The sequence below is a fragment of the Bombus vancouverensis genome, unplaced genomic scaffold, assembly GCF_051014615.1.
Source record: "Bombus vancouverensis nearcticus unplaced genomic scaffold, iyBomVanc1_principal scaffold0039, whole genome shotgun sequence".
Taxonomy (NCBI): Eukaryota; Metazoa; Arthropoda; class Insecta; order Hymenoptera; family Apidae; genus Bombus; species Bombus vancouverensis.
Window position 1 is genome coordinate 676673 of NW_027468930.1, and position 20828 is coordinate 697500.

The 20828-nt window shown below is 37.7% G+C and overlaps 1 protein-coding gene and 2 long non-coding RNA genes across 6 annotated transcripts in view; all 3 read right to left on the reverse strand.

The window, feature by feature from the left end:
• Positions 1–1130: 1130 nt before the first annotated feature.
• On the reverse strand, positions 1131–4412 carry LOC143304534 (uncharacterized). 2 transcript variants are annotated; one of them, XR_013061189.1, is made up of 5 exons: positions 3941–4412; positions 3203–3758; positions 2336–2418; positions 2012–2101; positions 1132–1911 (listed from the first exon to the last, which is right to left on the reverse strand). It is a non-coding gene; the product is annotated as an uncharacterized LOC143304534 (long non-coding RNA). The 2 variants fall into 2 exon arrangements; XR_013061188.1 differs by having other exon boundaries at positions 1131–2101; positions 3941–4409.
• A 1786-nt stretch (positions 4413–6198) lies between these two features.
• Positions 6199–15095, reverse strand: LOC143304544 (uncharacterized). The gene is made up of 2 exons (XM_076627010.1): positions 11768–15095; positions 6199–7720 (listed from the first exon to the last, which is right to left on the reverse strand). Exons 1-2 carry the CDS (start codon positions 11818–11820, stop codon positions 6988–6990), a joined length of 786 nt encoding a protein of 261 aa, XP_076483125.1. The 5' UTR covers positions 11821–15095; the 3' UTR covers positions 6199–6987.
• Positions 15096–18160: 3065 nt separating this feature from the next.
• LOC143304545 (uncharacterized) overlaps positions 18161–20828 on the reverse strand; it is a 3264-nt gene continuing 596 nt past the window's right edge. The window contains exons 2-4 of one of the 3 annotated variants that reach the window (XR_013061202.1): positions 19372–20793; positions 19048–19137; positions 18162–18947 (exon numbers count right to left, since the gene is read on the reverse strand). This is a non-coding gene — a long non-coding RNA (uncharacterized LOC143304545). Of the gene's footprint in view, positions 19138–19371; positions 20794–20828 lie in introns of all 3 variants that reach the window. The other 2 variants (XR_013061203.1, XR_013061201.1) reach the window with 2 other exon arrangements.

Genomic DNA, 20828 nt, shown 5'->3' on the forward strand with positions numbered 1-20828 from the left:
ACCAATCAGAAAGAGAGAGGAAGTCTCACCGATTCGCTATCCTGTCTCAAAAAGATTCGAAATAGATACGTCAACCGAAGACTCTCCCATATTCGAAGCTAAACCACACGTCTTGCCTCAATCCAGTGATTCTAAAAATCAAGGAAAGGGTTTTACCCGAAAACATTTTACAATAGAAGAAACCCCCATAAAATATTTAGACCAAGCATTAGCAGAAATCGATGTAAGTACAGATAGAGAAATAACCAATCGAGAAAAAGAAGGCACGGATACAACAAGCGAAAAAGAGACCTCCACTGTAATTCCAGAACTAATTCAACAACGAGAAAAGGACACGAGACCTACGATAATTGCGGAACTAAGAATTTCAGAAACCCGAGACTCAATTGCGAGAGTAAATGACCATAAAGTAGTATTTATAGATATACATGGCAATCCGATAGATAAAGGAGCCTTAGAAATGAAGGAAACGGGAAAATTACCTCGTTATGAAGATTTAATGTTAGAAAAAGCAAGATTGAGTTACGATTCTGGAAAATACATTGTATTCCTACCGATAAAGGAAAATAGAAATATTCCAATAACACCAGAAAATTTATTAAACTCGCTAAGATCTCTATTAGATGCAGTAAATGAAAAACAGTTAACTTCGTTCAGCATTAGCAAAGGAAACTTGGAGGAAATACCCTGGCGATATACAATCAGAAAATTAAAGGAAATATTTATGGAAAAAACCTTAACCATCACCATTTGCACTGGGGAAGTAATTACCCCATCTGTGGAAGCGCGGAACAACATAATACGAGAAAAACATGAATCAAGCGTAGCAGGACACAAAGGAATAACAAAAACTTATCAAAGAATACGACAACATTACTATTGGGAAAATATGAAAAAGGAAATTCAAGATTACGTAAGAACATGTAAGGAATGTCAATTGAAGAAACTCACAAGAATAAAAGCAAAGCAACCAATGGTACTTACAGACACACCAGGTAAAGCGTTCGATAAGGTTAGTATGGATATTATAGGTCCATTACCAAAAACCCAAAAGGGAAACGAATATATATTAACTATCCAAGACTTATTAACAAAATACTCAATTGGGATTCCACTAGGAGGAATCTCTTCAGCCGAGATAGCGGACGTTTTTGTAAAGCGATTTATTTGTCGTTTCGGGTCACCGAGAGCTATTCTCACTGATCAAGGAACGAACTTTACATCCTCACTAATGAAGAAAGTAGCAAAGAGATTCCGCATCAAACAATATACCACGACGGCATATCATCCACAAAGTAACGGTTCAATCGAAAGATCTCACCACGTGCTGATAGAATATCTCAAATTATACATTGAAAATTCCAAAAATTGGGACGAATGGGTAGAATTAGCTATGTTTTCCTATAATACCTCTGTACACGAAGGAACGAAATTCTCCCCGCACGAATTAGTTTTTGGACATCTAGCCAGAGAACCTACTGGTGAAGTAATAATCGAAGAGAACATGGAACCAACTTACGCAGAATATCTCGAAGATCTGTTCGATAAAATTAACACCGTACAACGAATGGCAAGAGAAAATTTGATAAAATCCAAACTAAGATCAAAAGAATATTACGACCGACGAATCAACCCCCAAGATTTTAAAATAGGAGATTCGATATATTTACTAAAAGAACCCAGTAAAGGAAAATTCTCCGATCAATATACTGGACCATACAAAGTGCTAGAAATCTTGCAGAACCAAAACGTCAAGATCGAAGTAAAAGGGATTCCGCGAACGGTGCATTTAAACAAGTTAAAACTAGCGCATAATCGAAATAAGCAACGAATAAAGCGATTTCAGTGGGCAACGTAGTGCGGTAGTGTATGTTATAGTGCTGTTCGTCGAATAATACAGATATCGAACACCTAAAAGGAAAAAGGAAAATTATTATACGTGTTTCAATTATTGCTTAAATATAAAACGTGTTAACTCAATGAACAATTAACTAGTGAAAGTGAAAGTTACCTTGTGAACAAGTGATCAACATACAAGAAAGTGTACGTGCAAGTATAGGTTATGGATCGTTGTTCGTGGAACACAATGTATGACAGCTACCTAAAATAAGTGAATAAATTAGTTTCAATTGTCTCGGTGCAAAATACAAGGTTACTAAATGTTATAACTATATTATGGATAAATCAAAAGGAGGTGTAACACTGTTCGTCGAATAATACAGATAGCGAAAACCTAAGAAGAAAAAGGGAAAATTATTATGTGCACTCCAATTATTGTTTGAATATACAACATGTCGATTCAATAAATAATTAAAAGAGGGGAAGTGAAAGTTACCTTGTAAACAAGTAATCATCATACAAGAAGGTCTACATGCAAAATAGGTTATGGCTCCCTGCTTGCGGAACACAATGTACTAGCTGAAAATAAACGAACGAATTAACTTCAATTGCCTCATTTGCAAAGAGCAGCATCGCTAAATGTTATAACGGTGCTGTGGAGGCGTGGCAATGTTCGTCGAATGACACAGATAGCGGAAACTTGGAAAAAGAAAAGAAGTTTATTACGAGTGTTCCAATTACTGTTTGAATGTAAAACGTGTTAGTTCAACGAATAACGAAAACAGTGAAAGTGCAACTTACCTCGTGAACAATCAATCACCATACAAGGAAGTGTACATGCGTGGATTTCGCAGATTAACAAGAAGAAATAAAATAGCTGATAAATATAGAAAGTGGTTAGAAAATAATTAAGATAGATTAATTGAGAGTTAGTAATAAATATAACCGGAGTAAAAGGATATTTTATTGTGTATTAATCTACGTAGTATTGTTATATTATTATATCTAACATGTAGAAATGGATTTTGTACGCATATATGTATATAATTCCAATCCAAGTAGTATTCATAATATTTATTTTCACTGATAACAAGTACGTAAAACCTAAAATAAAACAAATGTTTTAACAATAAAAAAAAACAAAAAAAAAGAAAACGGGGAAGAAGAAAAAAAAGAAGAAAAAAAAGAAGAAAAAAAAGGAAAGAAAAAAAATATAATATATATAAATATAAAATTTTCTTTTTCTATAAAAAGTTATTCCTATTTCTGATAAACTCGAGAAATGAAAACATTATACCACTGACGCAAAGATACACCACACAGAAGAAACTAATAGAGAACTCTTTAAGCTTGGCAAACTTACCGCCCGACGAATTTGCATACACCATAACCAAAACCCAGGACACATGGCTTTGATTGTTATTTAATAAGGTTTTGGGTTTATAAAATAACGATTCACTTAGATTCGTTTTCTCCAATATATTTCAGTCTTATAACACGTCTTACCACACAGGAATCTCCAAGTAAATAGATCAACGTGGTCGACTTCTAAGACAAAAGAGCGTCGTTAGAAGTCGTACCAACTTAGCTTGTAGTAAGCAGCGATCATACCAACTTAACATTTCTCAACATTGATCGTAGGAGAAGCGGTCCATATAGTCAAATGCATTCCGGTACAAGTAAAGGTACGACATACAACAAAATGCTACTCGGAACTACCCGTTTGGCAAAGGAATCGCACCACAGGAACTCCGCCCGGACGTGCGCCAAACGTGGCGATATTCAGCACCATCGTCGTTGGCCACGAGCGGAATGTATACCCAAAAGACGATGCACTACAGGACCACGTCATGTTCCCGGCAGAAAATCTGCAGTCTTGAACGCATTGGCCAGAGGAGCAACAGGAAAAACAATCGTCCCTGGAACAGTAAACATCCTGGGAATGATGGACAAAACACATTAACGACAATAGCGAAAAATACCGTATCAAGCTTATGGACTGGTTTTATGGAATTTGGAACTGTCAGTACTCGCAATATTTAAACTAATCAAAACAATAATAGATATAGCCGCACACGGATACCAGTAACGTGAAACTTACGAATGTGGAATCGCCCTATTAGGAGCAATATGCGGCTCAGTCACCCACCCGCTACTATACCTCAAAAGAAGACGAAATATCGATGATCAAACAGCACAACCTCAAGGGATATCGATAACACCGGTAGTCACTCAACTACCAACGACACCTGCGTCCGCCTTGAGCGAACTCAGGGATACCATCAGTCAAATTTCCTTTGGAAATTTGAACTCCAAGGGCGGGGATGTCACGTCCCGCGCTCCGCACGCGCCGTAACAAGAACAAGAAAACCATTCTATACACAACACGCGAATAAGGATTTGAATGCACAAACGAACACACGGCACTACGAAACGAAAGGAAGGATTAACAAAACGAGGGCGATTAACGGATCCAACCAATAAACAAAATACATATACACACAATTCTAAATAAACCAGGAAATAAGAATAACTACAAAAGGGGAAAATAATTGAAACGCCAGGAATATATATATATATAAATATATTTCAATCAATCAATTTGGAGAGTTACATATAAGTATAAACATATATGCCGAACATGTAATAACCTAGTAAATATTAGAGACAGTGCTTCCAATACTATGCAATAAATACAATATTATCAATTTATGAAATATAAGTATACATGAAGTCAAAAACTAATAGTTTAACGAATACATAAAACATACAATATTGTATTATTAAAGAAATGAAGGTTACATTGTCAGAAATATATATATGTGTGCGAATTCTATCAAACCGATAATCTAAGATACATACTTAAAACTAGCCTACATTCCGGTAAAGGATAAATAAATAATTGACATGTCATTTCGTATGAATACTACACTGCCAAGAGAAATATGCATATGAATACGTATATATATATATATATATATATATATATATATTTATATTATCGAATACTCTATAAAATAAACTACTCAAAACAATAAATAACGCAATCGAAGAATTACAAAACATTAGCCATATTAAAATGACACACATCATAAATATATATATATATATACGTATATTCACACGAACAATACTTTTGTCACTTTAAAGCAATATTAATAAATAAATGTTCTAATTGCGGTAGAATAAGGAAAAACGAGCGGCAGACGGAAAATTACTTCGATATTAAGCAAAATTAAAGACCCGTCACTATAACTTTGCTGATGACATTTATGAGCAGCCATGTTAGATTTACACGCGTCACGGCGACAGGAATATTAAGGATTAATGGAAGTCAGGCGCGAGAAATAAATCATGAAAACACATTGTTAACACTTTTCTTTAATAAATTCTATGCGCAACTACAAATGTAAAAAAAAATATATATATAATTAATTAAAAGGGGGGAAATATAAAATTGAAAAAAATAACAAACGTAAAATAGATAACCTAACACTATCACATTCAAAATATATATATATATATATATATATATATATATATATATATATATCATACATAAAAACCAAAGACATTTAAAAGGAAAAAATAATAATAATAAGGAACCTCTGATGGAGATGCCTCCGCAACGGTAATAAAAATGGTAATTTTTAAAATGGTAAAAACGGTAATAAAATGAACGGTAATAACAATGATCACTATAATAATGAGCGAAGAATAATGAACGTAATAAGAATGTTCACCGGAATAATAATGAGCAATGAACGTAATAAGAATGTTCACCAGAATAATAATGAGCAATGGACGTAATAAGAATGTTCACCGGAATAATAATGAGCCCTGCTCCACGTTGCTTTGCTTATTTATGCCATCCCCCACGGGGTGGTGGTCCGCTGGGGGTACGCTTATGATTGTTTTTGCGATTTTGATGTTTTTCCCTTTCTTGTTGTTCCCCTAGGTTTCGGTGATCGACGTTCGAACAATGTTTGCGGAGGCATTTCCATCAGAGGTTCCTTATTATTATTATTTTTTTCCTTTTAAATGTCTTTTGTTTTTATGTATGATATATATATATATATATTTTTTTAAATGTGATATCTATTTTATGTTTGTTAAATATATGTATTTTTAATTTTATATTTCCCCCTTTTTAATTAATTAATTATATATATATGTATATATATATATATATATATATTTATGTTGTGTGTCATTTTAATATGGCTAATGTTTTGTAATTCTTCGATTGCGTTATTTATTGTTTTGGGTAGTTTATTTTATAGAGTATTCGATAATATAAAACATACGCGCACACATACATATATATATATATATATATATATATATATACACATATATATATATATATATATACGTATTCATATGCATATTTCTCCTGGCAGTGTAGTATTCATACGAAATGAAATGTCAACTATTTATTTATCCTTTACCGGAATGTAGGCTAGTTTTAAGTATGTATCTTAGATTATCGATTTGAATCAATAATGTAGAATGCGCATACATTAATAGTAGTTTAGTTTAGAATATAATTTATATATTTATATGTAGACATGCATGTTCCGTAATATAGTTCTTATTTTATAATTCTTTACCGGAATGTAGGCTAGTTTTAAGTATGTATCTTAGATTATCGGTTTGATAGAATTCGCACACATATATATATTTCTGACAATGTAACCTTCATTTCTTTAATAATACAATATTGTATGTTTTATGTATTCGTTAAACTATTAGTTTTTGACTTCATGTATACTTATATTTCATAAATTGATAATATTGTATTTATTGCATAGTATTGGAAGCACTGTCTCTAATATTTACTAGGTTATTACATGTTCGGCATATATGTTTATACTTATATGTAACTCTCCAAATTGATTGATTGAAATATATTTATATATATATATATATATATATTCCTGGCGTTTCAATTATTTTCCCCTTTTGTAGTTATTCTTATTTCCTGGTTTATTTAGAATTGTGTGTATATGTATTTTGTTTATTGGTTGGATCCGTTAATCGCCCTCGTTTTGTTAATCCTTCCTTTCGTTTCGTAGTGCCGTGTGTTCGTTTGTGCATTCAAATCCTTATTCGCGTGTTTTGTATAGAATGGTTTTCTTGTTCTTGTTACGGCGCGTGCGGAGCGCGGGACGTGACATCCCCGCCCTTGGAGTTCAAATTTCCAAAGGAAATTTGACTGATGGTATCTCTGAGTTCGCTCAAGGCGGACGTAGATGTCGTTGGTAGTTGAGTGACTACCGGTGTTATCGATATCCCTTGAGGTTGTGCTGTTTGATCATCGATATTTCGTCTTCTTTTGAGGTATAGTAGCGGGTGGGTGACTGAGCCGCATATTGCTCCTAATAGGGCGATTCCGCATTCGTAAGTTTCACGTAACTGGTATCCGTGTGCGGCTATATATATTATTGTCTTGATTAGTTTAAATATTGCGAGTATTCCAAATATTGCTGCACTGACAGTTCCAAATTCCATAAAACCAGTCCATAAGCTTGATACGGTATTTTTCGCTATTGTCGTTAATGTGTTTTGTCCATCATTCCCAGGATGTTTACTGTTCCAGGGACGATTGTTTTTCCTGTTGCTCCTCTGGCCAATGCGTTCAAGACTGCAGATTTTCTGCCGGGAACATGACGTGGTCCCGTAGTGCATCGAGGTCTTTTGGGTATACATTTCGCTCGTGGCCAACGACGATGGACGAATATCGCCACGTTTGGCGCACGTCCGGGCGGAGTTCCTGTGGTGCGATTCCTTTGCCAAACGGGTTGTTCCGGGTAGCATTTTGTTGTATGTCGTACCTTTACTTGTACCGGAATGCATTTGACTATATGGACCGCTTCTCCTGCGATCAAAGCCATGTGTTCTGGGTTTTGGTTATGGTGTATGCAAATTCGTCGGGCGGTAAGTTTGCCAAGCTTAAAGCGTTCTCTATTAGTTTCTTCTGTGTGGTGTATCTTTGTGTCAGTGTATCATGGTATAATGTTTTCATTTCTCGAGTTTATCAGAAATAGGAATAACCTTTTATAGAAAAAGAAAATTTTATATTTATATATATTTGTTAAGGAAATTCGAGGATATGGGAATACAAATTATTGCCTACATTTCCCACACAACAGTTATACATCTATATTACTCTCTGAAGAACGTCTTGCACGCACGCTGGTCGCCAACCGACTATCCTAGATTCTTCTAACATCTGGCAACAGTCTTTTGTCTCCACTAAGACCTTGACGCCCTCTGGCCCTTACACACACACTCTCATGTACAGTGTAAATGTATCACTTCCCTAACAATGTTATATTTTTTTTCTTTCCCTTTTTCTTCTTCCCCTTTTTCTTTTTTTTTGTTTTTTTTTTATTGTTAAAACCTTTGTTTTATTTTAGGTTTTACGTACTTGTTATCAGTGAAAATAAATATTATGAATACTACTTGGATTGTAATTATATACATATATGCGTACGTATTGGTAAGTAGTATAAATGAGATTTGTTTTATTGTTATAAATATATAAGTATATATCATCAATAGGAATAAATATCACAAATGTACCTTGTTTTCGAGTATATATACATATATGCGCGTGCAATGGTGTAGGGCTGGACAATCGTATCCTAAGGGATCGACGGGCGGTGAAGAGCTAACCGGTCAACGAGATTTAGGAAATGTACAGAGAGCTGAGCGTGATTGTAACGAAGATGAAAATTTTGAGAAAATGAATACGAAGGAGTTGAAGGAGCGCCTCGCTAGTTTGGGTTTAAAAACGACGGGAAGAAAAGTAGAATTACGCGCACGGCTACAAGCGGCCATGGATGGTAATGACATATCGTCGGAGGAAGAAAGCGACGACGAAAGTGAGTATGAAGATGACAAAAAAAACGCAAGAGGATACAAGAGAGGTACGCGAAGGGTGTATTCAGGTGATGAATATTGTCGAAGGGCATGTGTTGGTTCGACACTGAGTTTTAGAGACGTCGAAGATGCATTAGAGTCGTTTAGTGGCAACAAAGGTGAAAATGTCGAACGATGGTTCGAGTCGTTCGAGGAAGTCGCTGATACGTGCATGTGGTCGGATGGGCAGAAGGCAGTCTACGCGAGGAAGCTGCTGAAGGGATCAGCGAAAATATTTGCGAGCTTCGAGTGTCATGCCAGGACTTGGCATGAGTTGAAGAGGGGGCTAGTGAAAGAATTTTCGAGGAAAGTCAACAGTAGGCAAGTACATCAGAAACTTGAAGAAACAAAAAAGGAGAGTGATGAAGCATGTTTGGCTTACATGTACCGCATGCTCGAAATAGCCAACCATGTGGACATAGAGGAGGAAGCAAAGGTGGAATACATAGTGGATGGAATAATAGACGACGAGAACAATAAGGCTATATTGTACGGCGCTACGTCAATCAAAGAGTTAAGGAAGAGGTTAGTGATGTACGAAGAGCAGAAGAGTCGCAGAGTAAAGTCGATTGTGAAGCCGGCTAAAACCCAGAAGAACGGGAAGCCCAGTCAATCTGTAGATGCAATGAAGAAAAGAAGATGCTTCATTTGCGGTAGTGAGGATCATCTAAGTGTTAAGTGTCCGGAGAGGGGAGAAGGTGTTAGGTGTTCCGAGTGCAGCGGATTTGGACATATTGCAGCGAGGTGTACGGCACGACCGAAAGAGACTTGCGTAGTGTCAAGATCCGAAAAGGGGAAGTATGTGAAGGAAGTGGCGATAGATGATTGTAGGTTTGTGGCACTAGTGGATACGGGTAGTGATCTCACGTTCATTCGATCAGACGAGTATGCGAGGTTAGGGTCACCACCGCTAGGTAAATGCACGCTTAAGTTCGACGGTGTTGGTTCCGCTGGCAATGAGACCTGGGGTGAATTCACCAAGGTAATGACGGTTGATGGGTGTAAACTGCCAATCACTTTGCACGTTGTTTCAAACAAAATATTGACGAAGCACGGCCTGTTGTTAGGCACTGATTTTCTGGATCAGGTAGAGCTACGGGTTAAACGAGGCGAAGTGACTTTCTTACGGCTTGACGAACAGACTAACAAAGACGTGCCGGATGTGTTTAGAGTTAACGTGGTAGAACAGACCGACGAAACAGACCTAACACACGTACGGGAACCGCATTATCGTGAAGCGATTCGCGATATCGTTAGGGGGTATAGGCCGGAGAAAAAGCGGGACGTTGGGATAACGGCAAAAATCGTTTTAAAGAGTGACAAACCTGTGGTTCGAAGGCCGCAAAGATTGGCGCCTTCGGAGAAAAAAGAGGTGGACGAGTTGATGGAATTATGGACAAATGAAGGCACAATAAAACCGTCAAACTCAGAATATGCAAGTCCCATAGTTGCAGTTAGAAAGAAAGATGGTTCTATCAGAGTCTGTGTTGATTTTCGCGAGCTTAATGAACTTATTGAGTGTCCACATTTCCCATTGCCTTTAATTGATGATATTTTAGATGCATTGCAAGGTACTCTGTTTTTCACAACGTTGGATTTAAAGAATGGTTTTTTCACGTGTGTTTAGACAAAGACAGCCGAAAATATACATCTTTCGTTACGCCATCGGGCCAATATGAATTTTTGAAGTTGCCGTTTGGTTTAAAGATTTCACCCATTGTGTTTCAGAAGTATATTTCGATGATCTTTAAGGAACGTAGTAGGTAAAGGTATTGTTATCGTGTATATGGATGACATTATTATTCTTGCAAAGAATTTAGAGGAGGCGTGGGGACGTTTGCAAATGGTCACAGAGTTAGCTGAGCAGTATGGGCTAATTATAAACTGGGGAAAATGTCGTTTTCTGCAGCAGGAAATTGAATATTTGGGGTATATAGTCTCAAAAGATACCATAAGGCCGTCTACACATAAAACTAGGGCAGTAGCAAACTTTCCCAAGCCAACATCTGTTAAAAAGGTTCAGAGTTTTTTGGGACTTACGGGGTACTTTCGAAAATTTATTAGGGGATACGCGAAGATTGCTAAGCCTTTGACGGATTTGTTGAAAAAGGAGGTAAAATTTCAGTTCGGCGATCGAGAAGTAGAGGCCTTTGGAATCTTGAAAACAGCGCTTGTCAACGAACCAGTGTTAAAGTTGTATAGAATGGGCGCGGAGACTGAGTTGCATACAGACGCGTCCGCAGAGGGTTACGGAGCAATTTTAATGCAACTAGATCTGGACGATGGAAAATTCCATCCGGTCTACTTTGCCAGCGGAAAAACAACTCCCGCCGAGGCAAAGTACACCAGTTACGAACTGGAAGTACTAGCAATTGTAAAAGCGTTGAACAAGTTTAGAATATATCTGTTAGGTATGCCGTTTACTATCGTCACGGATTGCCAAGCGTTTGCTATGACAATGAAAAAGAAAGATTTGTGTGTGCGTGTAGCCAGATGGGCCTTGTTACTAGACGAGTTTAAGTATCAGGTGTGTCATAGGCCAGGTAAAAGCATGCAGCATGTGGATGCTCTGAGTAGAAACCCCCTGCCGAGCACTATGTATGTAACGGAAAGTGAAGACGGGCTGATTGCACGGTTGAGAAGTGCACAGAACAAGGACGTTGAAGTCCGTAGGATTTTAGACGCCGCAACGTGCAATCAGGTCGATAGGTATGTAATAAGGAACAATATTTTGTATAAAGAGTGTAAGGATGATGTGTTAATAGTAGTACCGAAGGCTATGCAGGTTCAGGTAGTCAGGCAGGCGCACGAGCGTGGGCATTTTGGGGTCACCAAAACAGAAGCTATAGTCAAGAAGGACTTTTGGTTTAAGGGGCTACGTGAAAAGGTCGAGCATGTGGTATCTAACTGTCTCGATTGTATCCTAGCCGAACGAAAATTGGGCAAGCAAGAGGGATATCTAAATCCGTTAGACAAAGGTGACACACCGTTAGACACTTACCATATTGACCATGTGGGCCCTATGACAGCTACAAAGAAAAGATACGCACACATCTTTGTAGTAGTGGATGCGTTCACGAAGTTTACGTGGCTTTATCCTACTAGATCTACTGATACCGCGGATGTTATCGATCGACTGAAGAAGCAAGCGGCTGTTTTTGGGAACCCACGACGAATTATCTCTGATCGGGGAACAGCGTTCACATCCAACGCGTTCCAAGAGTATTGCGAAGAAGAAAATATAAAGCATTTATTAGTCACGACGGGGGCGCCGAGGGGGAACGGGCAGGTAGAGAGGGTAAACAGGACACTCATACCTTTACTAACTAAACTGACTGCCCCTAAACCCGATGATTGGTATAAACATGTCGACCAAGTACAGAAATACCTGAATTTTACATTAAACAGGAGCACGGGAAAAACTCCTTTCCAGCTACTTGTCGGGGTCGAGATGCAAACTAAAGAAGACCCACAGATCCGAAAATTGGTTGAAGAAGAATGGGTGGTGGAATTCGAAGAGCAACGTCGTGAACTGCGTGAGGACGCGAAAAAGAAAATTGCTGCTACTCAAGAGGAAAATCGGAGGCACTACAACAAAAGAAGAAAAGGTGCGAAACAGTACCTAAGTGGAGAGTTGGTGGCCATAAAGAGAACGCAGTTTGGCCCAGGATTAAAACTGGGAGAAAGATTTTTGGGTCCGTACCGGATAGTGCGAGCAATGTGGAATGATCGCTACATTGTGGAGAAGGTAGGAGAGCATGAGGGGCCAAAACGGTCATCAACTACTGCTGATTTTATGAAACCTTGGGTCATAAACGCCGAAAGTGACGCATCTGATGACAGCGAGATAGGAGGCAACATCTGAGGGCAGATGTTATTGCAGGATGGCCGAGTGTAGTATCGTGAGTGTGAGGCCTGGGAGTTGGCGGGTGAACCGCGTGGAATGTCGCGAGAGCCGAGGCGTTTGTTTTTGATCGCGTAGTTTTGGAAAGAGGAGACCTACGTGATCTTGGCCACGTGATCTTCTGTACGTTTGGTGTGAATAGTTCAGGTTGAACAACAATCGTCTTTTTCTGTCCGATTAACATCTGTATCATCCATTCCTTGTAAATATATTATATCACAATATTACATATATATATTATTTATTTTTTTTTTATATATATAATTTTCGTTTGGATCTGTTCCTTTGTACGAATACTGTATCCCTGTATATAATATAACATATATAATATGTTATAATTATGTTAGTTGTTATTTATTATATATATTTTCCTTAACTCTCTCCCCCTTTTTCTTGTGTTTTTTTTTTTTTTTTTTTTATTAGTACCTAACATTGCTATTATGATGCTGTATTGTATTGCATAGGCTGTTATTTGTATGTGCGCGCGACGAATTTTTCAACATGGTCGTTCGCGTGTCTCTTTGGTATGGCGTTGGTTTAATGTCAACAGTAACGTGTTGTTGAAATAATTAATTAATTGTTAATCACTATAATTTTATTTAGTAGTGTTTTGTAATATTGTTTTGTGTTTCGTGATATTGTGTGTGTCAATACCGTGTGCTACTTTAATGCGATAGCATGGATTGTATTGTTACCGAATTTCAATAGTCATTGTTTCGATTATACGTGACTTGCATTTATGTAAGTCTCGTTTAATTTAGTTAATGTTTTGTGTATTGTGTTACCAGTTATTTCGTGTAGCATAACTTTATTCCTTTGCACCGAGTTCAGTCATGTCTTGTCGTTAATATTTAGTTAGTCTATCTTGATTAATATATATATTTAACAAATATTTAAGAAACAATGGCGAGTGTAGTGGAATCGTTGGACGAAGAAATGGTTTTGACATTGTCGGAAAAGCTTAAAGCATGGGATGCGAACTTTCGCGATATGAGTGCAAAACTCGCCGAATTACAAAGCGGCTTATTCGAACTTAAAACAAAACAAGAACCTAAAACACCCGTATCGCCGCCGACAACGCAACAAGAGACGGTCCAGCCGAGTGGACATACCCAGCCAATTAAGCTAAAAGATGCGATCGAATCGGTGCCAGTGTTTGACGGATATCGACCATCGGTATTCCACTTTTTAAGAGCTTGTGAGCGCGCGCGAAATGTGATTCCCAGATATCAAGAACCTCAATTGGTAAAATTGTTAGTAAATAAGCTCCGTGGACACGCGCTCCTCGCCATCGAAGACACAGAATTAATGTGTCTAAACGATTTCGGGAACAAATTAAAGGATCTATTCGGCCCAAAGAAATCTCTTAACGAATATAAAGGGGAATTAGGAACGATATTTCAACGACCCGGGGAAGACATATTAGATTATATGGATCCCGTTAGAAATCTTAGATTGGCAATAGTGGACGGAGAAAGAGGCGACTACGGCATCATATCCCCCGGTATCCAAGATACTATAGATTGGGAAACGAAAGAAGCTTTCGTTGAAGGACTTCCGAACGAGGTATATGTGCGAGTAAAAATAGCAGGGTACCATACTTTAGAAGATGCGTATCGTCAAGCCGTCAAAGCAACACACGAATTGAAACAAATAACCGATAGAACGCGACCCCAACGACCGACACCGTCGAACTATTACAGACGCGACAACGCACATCCTTCGAACACTAACAACAATATCAGGAACAACCGCCAAGATCGAAGATCGCTACCTCCATCGCAGAATTTTTTGAATTCTACAAGACAAAATATCACGTGTAACTATTGCAAAAAACCCGGGCATCTAGTGAAAGACTGTTACAAATTTAAAGCCCGAGTAGATGCCGGATTAGTCGTACCCTATGCTTCGAGACCATCGGGAAACCAAACACGTCCTTCGCCCAAGAGTACAGGCGGCAACCAGGCGACCGGCGCCGACGGCAACAAACACAACAAGGACAGCCACCCCCGCGAGATCGACTCCACCACCCATAACGAGAGACAGAGCGAACGCAATGCCGACCATAAGATCGAACGAACAACCACTAAATATTGTGGGGGAGTCATCCCACAACCAAACGAGGTCACAGACAGAGAATCCAGAATCTCAAGGCAAAAGGAAAAGAGTGAAGCACAAGCAACCGGCGAAGGAAAATCATCAGGAGTTGAATTCAGATTCGGAAGGCGACCTCTCCGAATTATGTCAATAAAATTTAACGATTCCCCAACGACTCCAACTGCACGAATAGTTTCCCCAGATCTAAAGACTAAGACGAGTTTATTATTAGACTCTGGATCGGAAATCAACATTATCAAGAAACCTGCTATACTCGATTCAGCCATCATCGACGAAAAGGAATCAATCGAAGTGCGAGGAATTACGGCAACGAGCCTGGTTTTCTTAGGGCAGATGGTAATACAGGTTGCGGGCCATCCGGTTGTTTTTCATGTAGTCGATGATTCATTGCTAATCGATCAAGACGGAATCCTAGGATCCGAATTTTTTGCAGGTTGTAAGGCTCGTTTAGATTATGAGGGAAAACATATCAGATGGGGAAATATTTATATTCCCTTCGATACTAAAGAAAAAATAATTATACCGAAGCGAAGTTCAATAACGTGTTCGATTAATATCGCTAATCCAGAGATAAAAGAGGGATTTATTCCAGGAATCGAGCCGAACAAGGGAATCTATTTTGGTAATGCAGTTGTGAGGAATCATAAAGGAAAAGGTTACATAAGAGTAATAAATACTACTTCGAGAGATTACGTATTTACAACACCAACGATGGTAATTAAAGAATTTGAAAATCCCCCCCCCCCCCGCCTCCGCTTCCTAGGACAGCGTGCAATACAGTTCTAAGATCGGAGGAAAGTAGATACGATAAAATAAATGAGTTACCACGACTCGAACATTTGAACGAAGAAGAAAAGGAAAATGCTAAAAAATTGATTCGTAATAATCAAGATAGGTTTCATATTCCAGGAGATACATTGGAAGCAACCGAAGTTCTGGAACATAGGATAATTACAACGGATAATATACCCATCAATACTAAACAGTATCGATATCCACCAATACATCGAGAAGAAATAAATCGACAGGTCCAAGAACTACTAGATACGGACGTAGTGGAACCATCAATATCTCCATATAACTCCCCGTTATGGATTGTGCCCAAAAACCCGATTCGCAAGGAAATAAGCGCTGGAGATTAGTCATCGATTATAGAAAATTGAACGATAAAACGATTGGCGATGCCTTCCCACTACCCAACATTACAGAAATATTGGATCAATTAGGAAGTGCAAAATATTTTTCCACGTTTGACTTGGCATCGGGCTTTCACCAGATCCGTATGTCACAGGAAGATGCCCACAAAACTGCATTTTCGACATCATACGGGCATTATCAATTCAAAAGAATGCCCTTTGGATTAAAAGATGCCCCAGCAACATTTCAACGTTTGATGAATTCAATATTATCTGGTCTGCAAGGAATAGAACTATTCGTCTATCTGGATGACATAGTGATTTATTCCACGTCTCTCCAAGAACACGAAATTAAATTTAATAAATTAATGGAAAGACTGAGGAAAGCTAAATTACGATTACAACCTGATAAGTGCGAATTTTTACGACACGAGGTGAATTATTCAGGACATATAATTAGTGAGGATGGCGTGAAACCTGACCCAAAGAAAGTCGAAGCCGTATCAAAATTTCCACGACCAAAGAGGGCGAAAAATATCAAACAATTTCTGGGACTAGCAGGATATTACAGAAGATTTATACCCCGATTTCCCCAAGGTCGCGAAACCATTGACACAACTATTAAAGAAAGACACTCCCTTTAAATGGACAGAAAATCAAGAAAACGCATTCAATAATTTAAAGACAGCGTTAGTGACGAAACCCATCCTGCAATGTCCAGACTTTTCTAAACCCTTTAACCTTACTACAGACGCATCAGGATATGCAATAAGCGGTGTACTGAGTCAAGGGCCAATCGGAAAGGATTTGCCGATTGCGTATGCCTCAAGGCTATTAAATCCCGCCGAACAAAACTACTCTACCATAGAAAAGGAGTGTCTGGCAATTGTTTACAGCGCAATGCACTTCCGACCGTATCTTTACGGAAGAAAGTTTACCATCGTAACCGATCATAAACCTTTAGTGTGGATGCATTCTATCAAAGATCCTACTTCTAGAATTTGGAAATGGAAATTAAAGTTATCGGACTTCGAATTTGATATTGTATACAAAGAAGGCAGGGCGAACGCAAACACAGACGCATTATCTAGGAACCCTCCGGAAGTTTGTTTACCAATCAGAAAGAGAGAGGAAGTCTCACCGATTCGCTATCCTGTCTCAAAAAGATTCGAAATAGATACGTCAACCGAAGACTCTCCCATATTCGAAGCTAAACCACACGTCTTGCCTCAATCCAGTGATTCTAAAAATCAAGGAAAGGGTTTTACCCGAAAACATTTTACAATAGAAGAAACCCCCATAAAATATTTAGACCAAGCATTAGCAGAAATCGATGTAAGTACAGATAGAGAAATAACCAATCGAGAAAAAGAAGGCACGGATACAACAAGCGAAAAAGAGACCTCCACTGTAATTCCAGAACTAATTCAACAACGAGAAAAGGACACGAGACCTACGATAATTGCGGAACTAAGAATTTCAGAAACCCGAGACTCAATTGCGAGAGTAAATGACCATAAAGTAGTATTTATAGATATACATGGCAATCCGATAGATAAAGGAGCCTTAGAAATGAAGGAAACGGGAAAATTACCTCGTTATGAAGATTTAATGTTAGAAAAAGCAAGATTGAGTTACGATTCTGGAAAATACATTGTATTCCTACCGATAAAGGAAAATAGAAATATTCCAATAACACCAGAAAATTTATTAAACTCGCTAAGATCTCTATTAGATGCAGTAAATGAAAAACAGTTAACTTCGTTCAGCATTAGCAAAGGAAACTTGGAGGAAATACCCTGGCGATATACAATCAGAAAATTAAAGGAAATATTTATGGAAAAAACCTTAACCATCACCATTTGCACTGGGGAAGTAATTACCCCATCTGTGGAAGCGCGGAACAACATAATACGAGAAAAACATGAATCAAGCGTAGCAGGACACAAAGGAATAACAAAAACTTATCAAAGAATACGACAACATTACTATTGGGAAAATATGAAAAAGGAAATTCAAGATTACGTAAGAACATGTAAGGAATGTCAATTGAAGAAACTCACAAGAATAAAAGCAAAGCAACCAATGGTACTTACAGACACACCAGGTAAAGCGTTCGATAAGGTTAGTATGGATATTATAGGTCCATTACCAAAAACCCAAAAGGGAAACGAATATATATTAACTATCCAAGACTTATTAACAAAATACTCAATTGGGATTCCACTAGGAGGAATCTCTTCAGCCGAGATAGCGGACGTTTTTGTAAAGCGATTTATTTGTCGTTTCGGGTCACCGAGAGCTATTCTCACTGATCAAGGAACGAACTTTACATCCTCACTAATGAAGAAAGTAGCAAAGAGATTCCGCATCAAACAATATACCACGACGGCATATCATCCACAAAGTAACGGTTCAATCGAAAGATCTCACCACGTGCTGATAGAATATCTCAAATTATACATTGAAAATTCCAAAAATTGGGACGAATGGGTAGAATTAGCTATGTTTTCCTATAATACCTCTGTACACGAAGGAACGAAATTCTCCCCGCACGAATTAGTTTTTGGACATCTAGCCAGAGAACCTACTGGTGAAGTAATAATCGAAGAGAACATGGAACCAACTTACGCAGAATATCTCGAAGATCTGTTCGATAAAATTAACACCGTACAACGAATGGCAAGAGAAAATTTGATAAAATCCAAACTAAGATCAAAAGAATATTACGACCGACGAATCAACCCCCAAGATTTTAAAATAGGAGATTCGATATATTTACTAAAAGAACCCAGTAAAGGAAAATTCTCCGATCAATATACTGGACCATACAAAGTGCTAGAAATCTTGCAGAACCAAAACGTCAAGATCGAAGTAAAAGGGATTCCGCGAACGGTGCATTTAAACAAGTTAAAACTAGCGCATAATCGAAATAAGCAACGAATAAAGCGATTTCAGTGGGCAACGTAGTGCGGTAGTGTATGTTATAGTGCTGTTCGTCGAATAATACAGATATCGAACACCTAAAAGGAAAAAGGAAAATTATTATACGTGTTTCAATTATTGCTTAAATATAAAACGTGTTAACTCAATGAACAATTAACTAGTGAAAGTGAAAGTTACCTTGTGAACAAGTGATCAACATACAAGAAAGTGTACGTGCAAGTATAGGTTATGGATCGTTGTTCGTGGAACACAATGTATGACAGCTACCTAAAATAAGTGAATAAATTAGTTTCAATTGTCTCGGTGCAAAATACAAGGTTACTAAATGTTATAACTATATTATGGATAAATCAAAAGGAGGTGTAACACTGTTCGTCGAATAATACAGATAGCGAAAACCTAAGAAGAAAAAGGGAAAATTATTATGTGCACTCCAATTATTGTTTGAATATACAACATGTCGATTCAATAAATAATTAAAAGAGGGGAAGTGAAAGTTACCTTGTAAACAAGTAATCATCATACAAGAAGGTCTACATGCAAAATAGGTTATGGCTCCCTGCTTGCGGAACACAATGTACTAGCTGAAAATAAACGAACGAATTAACTTCAATTGCCTCATTTGCAAAGAGCAGCATCGCTAAATGTTATAACGGTGCTGTGGAGGCGTGGCAATGTTCGTCGAATGACACAGATAGCGGAAACTTGGAAAAAGAAAAGAAGTTTATTACGAGTGTTCCAATTACTGTTTGAATGTAAAACGTGTTAGTTCAACGAATAACGAAAACAGTGAAAGTGCAACTTACCTCGTGAACAATCAATCACCATACAAGGAAGTGTACATGCGTGGATTTCGCAGATTAACAAGAAGAAATAAAATAGCTGATAAATATAGAAAGTGGTTAGAAAATAATTAAGATAGATTAATTGAGAGTTAGTAATAAATATAACCGGAGTAAAAGGATATTTTATTGTGTATTAATCTACGTAGTATTGTTATATTATTATATCTAACATGTAGAAATGGATTTTGTACGCATATATGTATATAATTCCAATCCAAGTAGTATTCATAATATTTATTTTCACTGATAACAAGTACGTAAAACCTAAAATAAAACAAATGTTTTAACAATAAAAAAAAAACAAAAAAAAAAAAGAAAAAGGGGAAGAAGAAAAAAAAGAAGAAAAAAAAGGAAAGAAAAAAAATATAATATATATAAATATAAAATTTTCTTTTTCTATAAAAAGTTATTCCTATTTCTGATAAACTCGAGAAATGAAAACATTATACCATGATACACTGACGCAAAGATACACCACACAGAAGAAACTAATAGAGAACTCTTTAAGCTTGGCAAACTTACCGCCCGACGAATTTGCATACACCATAACCAAAACCCAGGACACATGGCTTTGATTGTTATTTAATAAGGTTTTGGGTTTATAAAATAACGATTCACTTAGATTCGTTTTCTCCAATATATTTCAGTCTTATAACACGTCTTACCACACAGGAATCTCCAAGTAAATAGATCAACGTGGTCGACTTCTAAGACAAAAGAGCGTCGTTAGAAGTCGTACCAACTTAGCTTGTAGTAAGCAGCGATCATACCAACTTAACATTTCTCAACATTGATCGTAGGAGAAGCGGTCCATATAGTCAAATGCATTCCGGTACAAGTAAAGGTACGACATACAACAAAATGCTACTCGGAACTACCCGTTTGGCAAAGGAATCGCACCACAGGAACTCCGCCCGGACGTGCGCCAAACGTGGCGATATTCAGCACCATCGTCGTTGGCCACGAGCGGAATGTATACCCAAAAGACGATGCACTACAGGACCACGTCATGTTCCCGGCAGAAAATCTGCAGTCTTGAACGCATTGGCCAGAGGAGCAACAGGAAAAACAATCGTCCCTGGAACAGTAAACATCCTGGGAATGATGGACAAA

Excerpts from the sequence above, each read along its gene's own strand:
- LOC143304544 (XM_076627010.1), bottom strand. The coding sequence starts at position 11,820 with ATGTGTGCGTATCTTTTCTTTGTAGCTGTCATAGGGCCCACATGGTCA. Across the intron at positions 7,721-11,767 it reads GGGCCCACATGGTCAATATG|GAGAAGCGGTCCATATAGTC; the intron begins GTAAGTGTCTAA and ends CTTTGATCGCAG.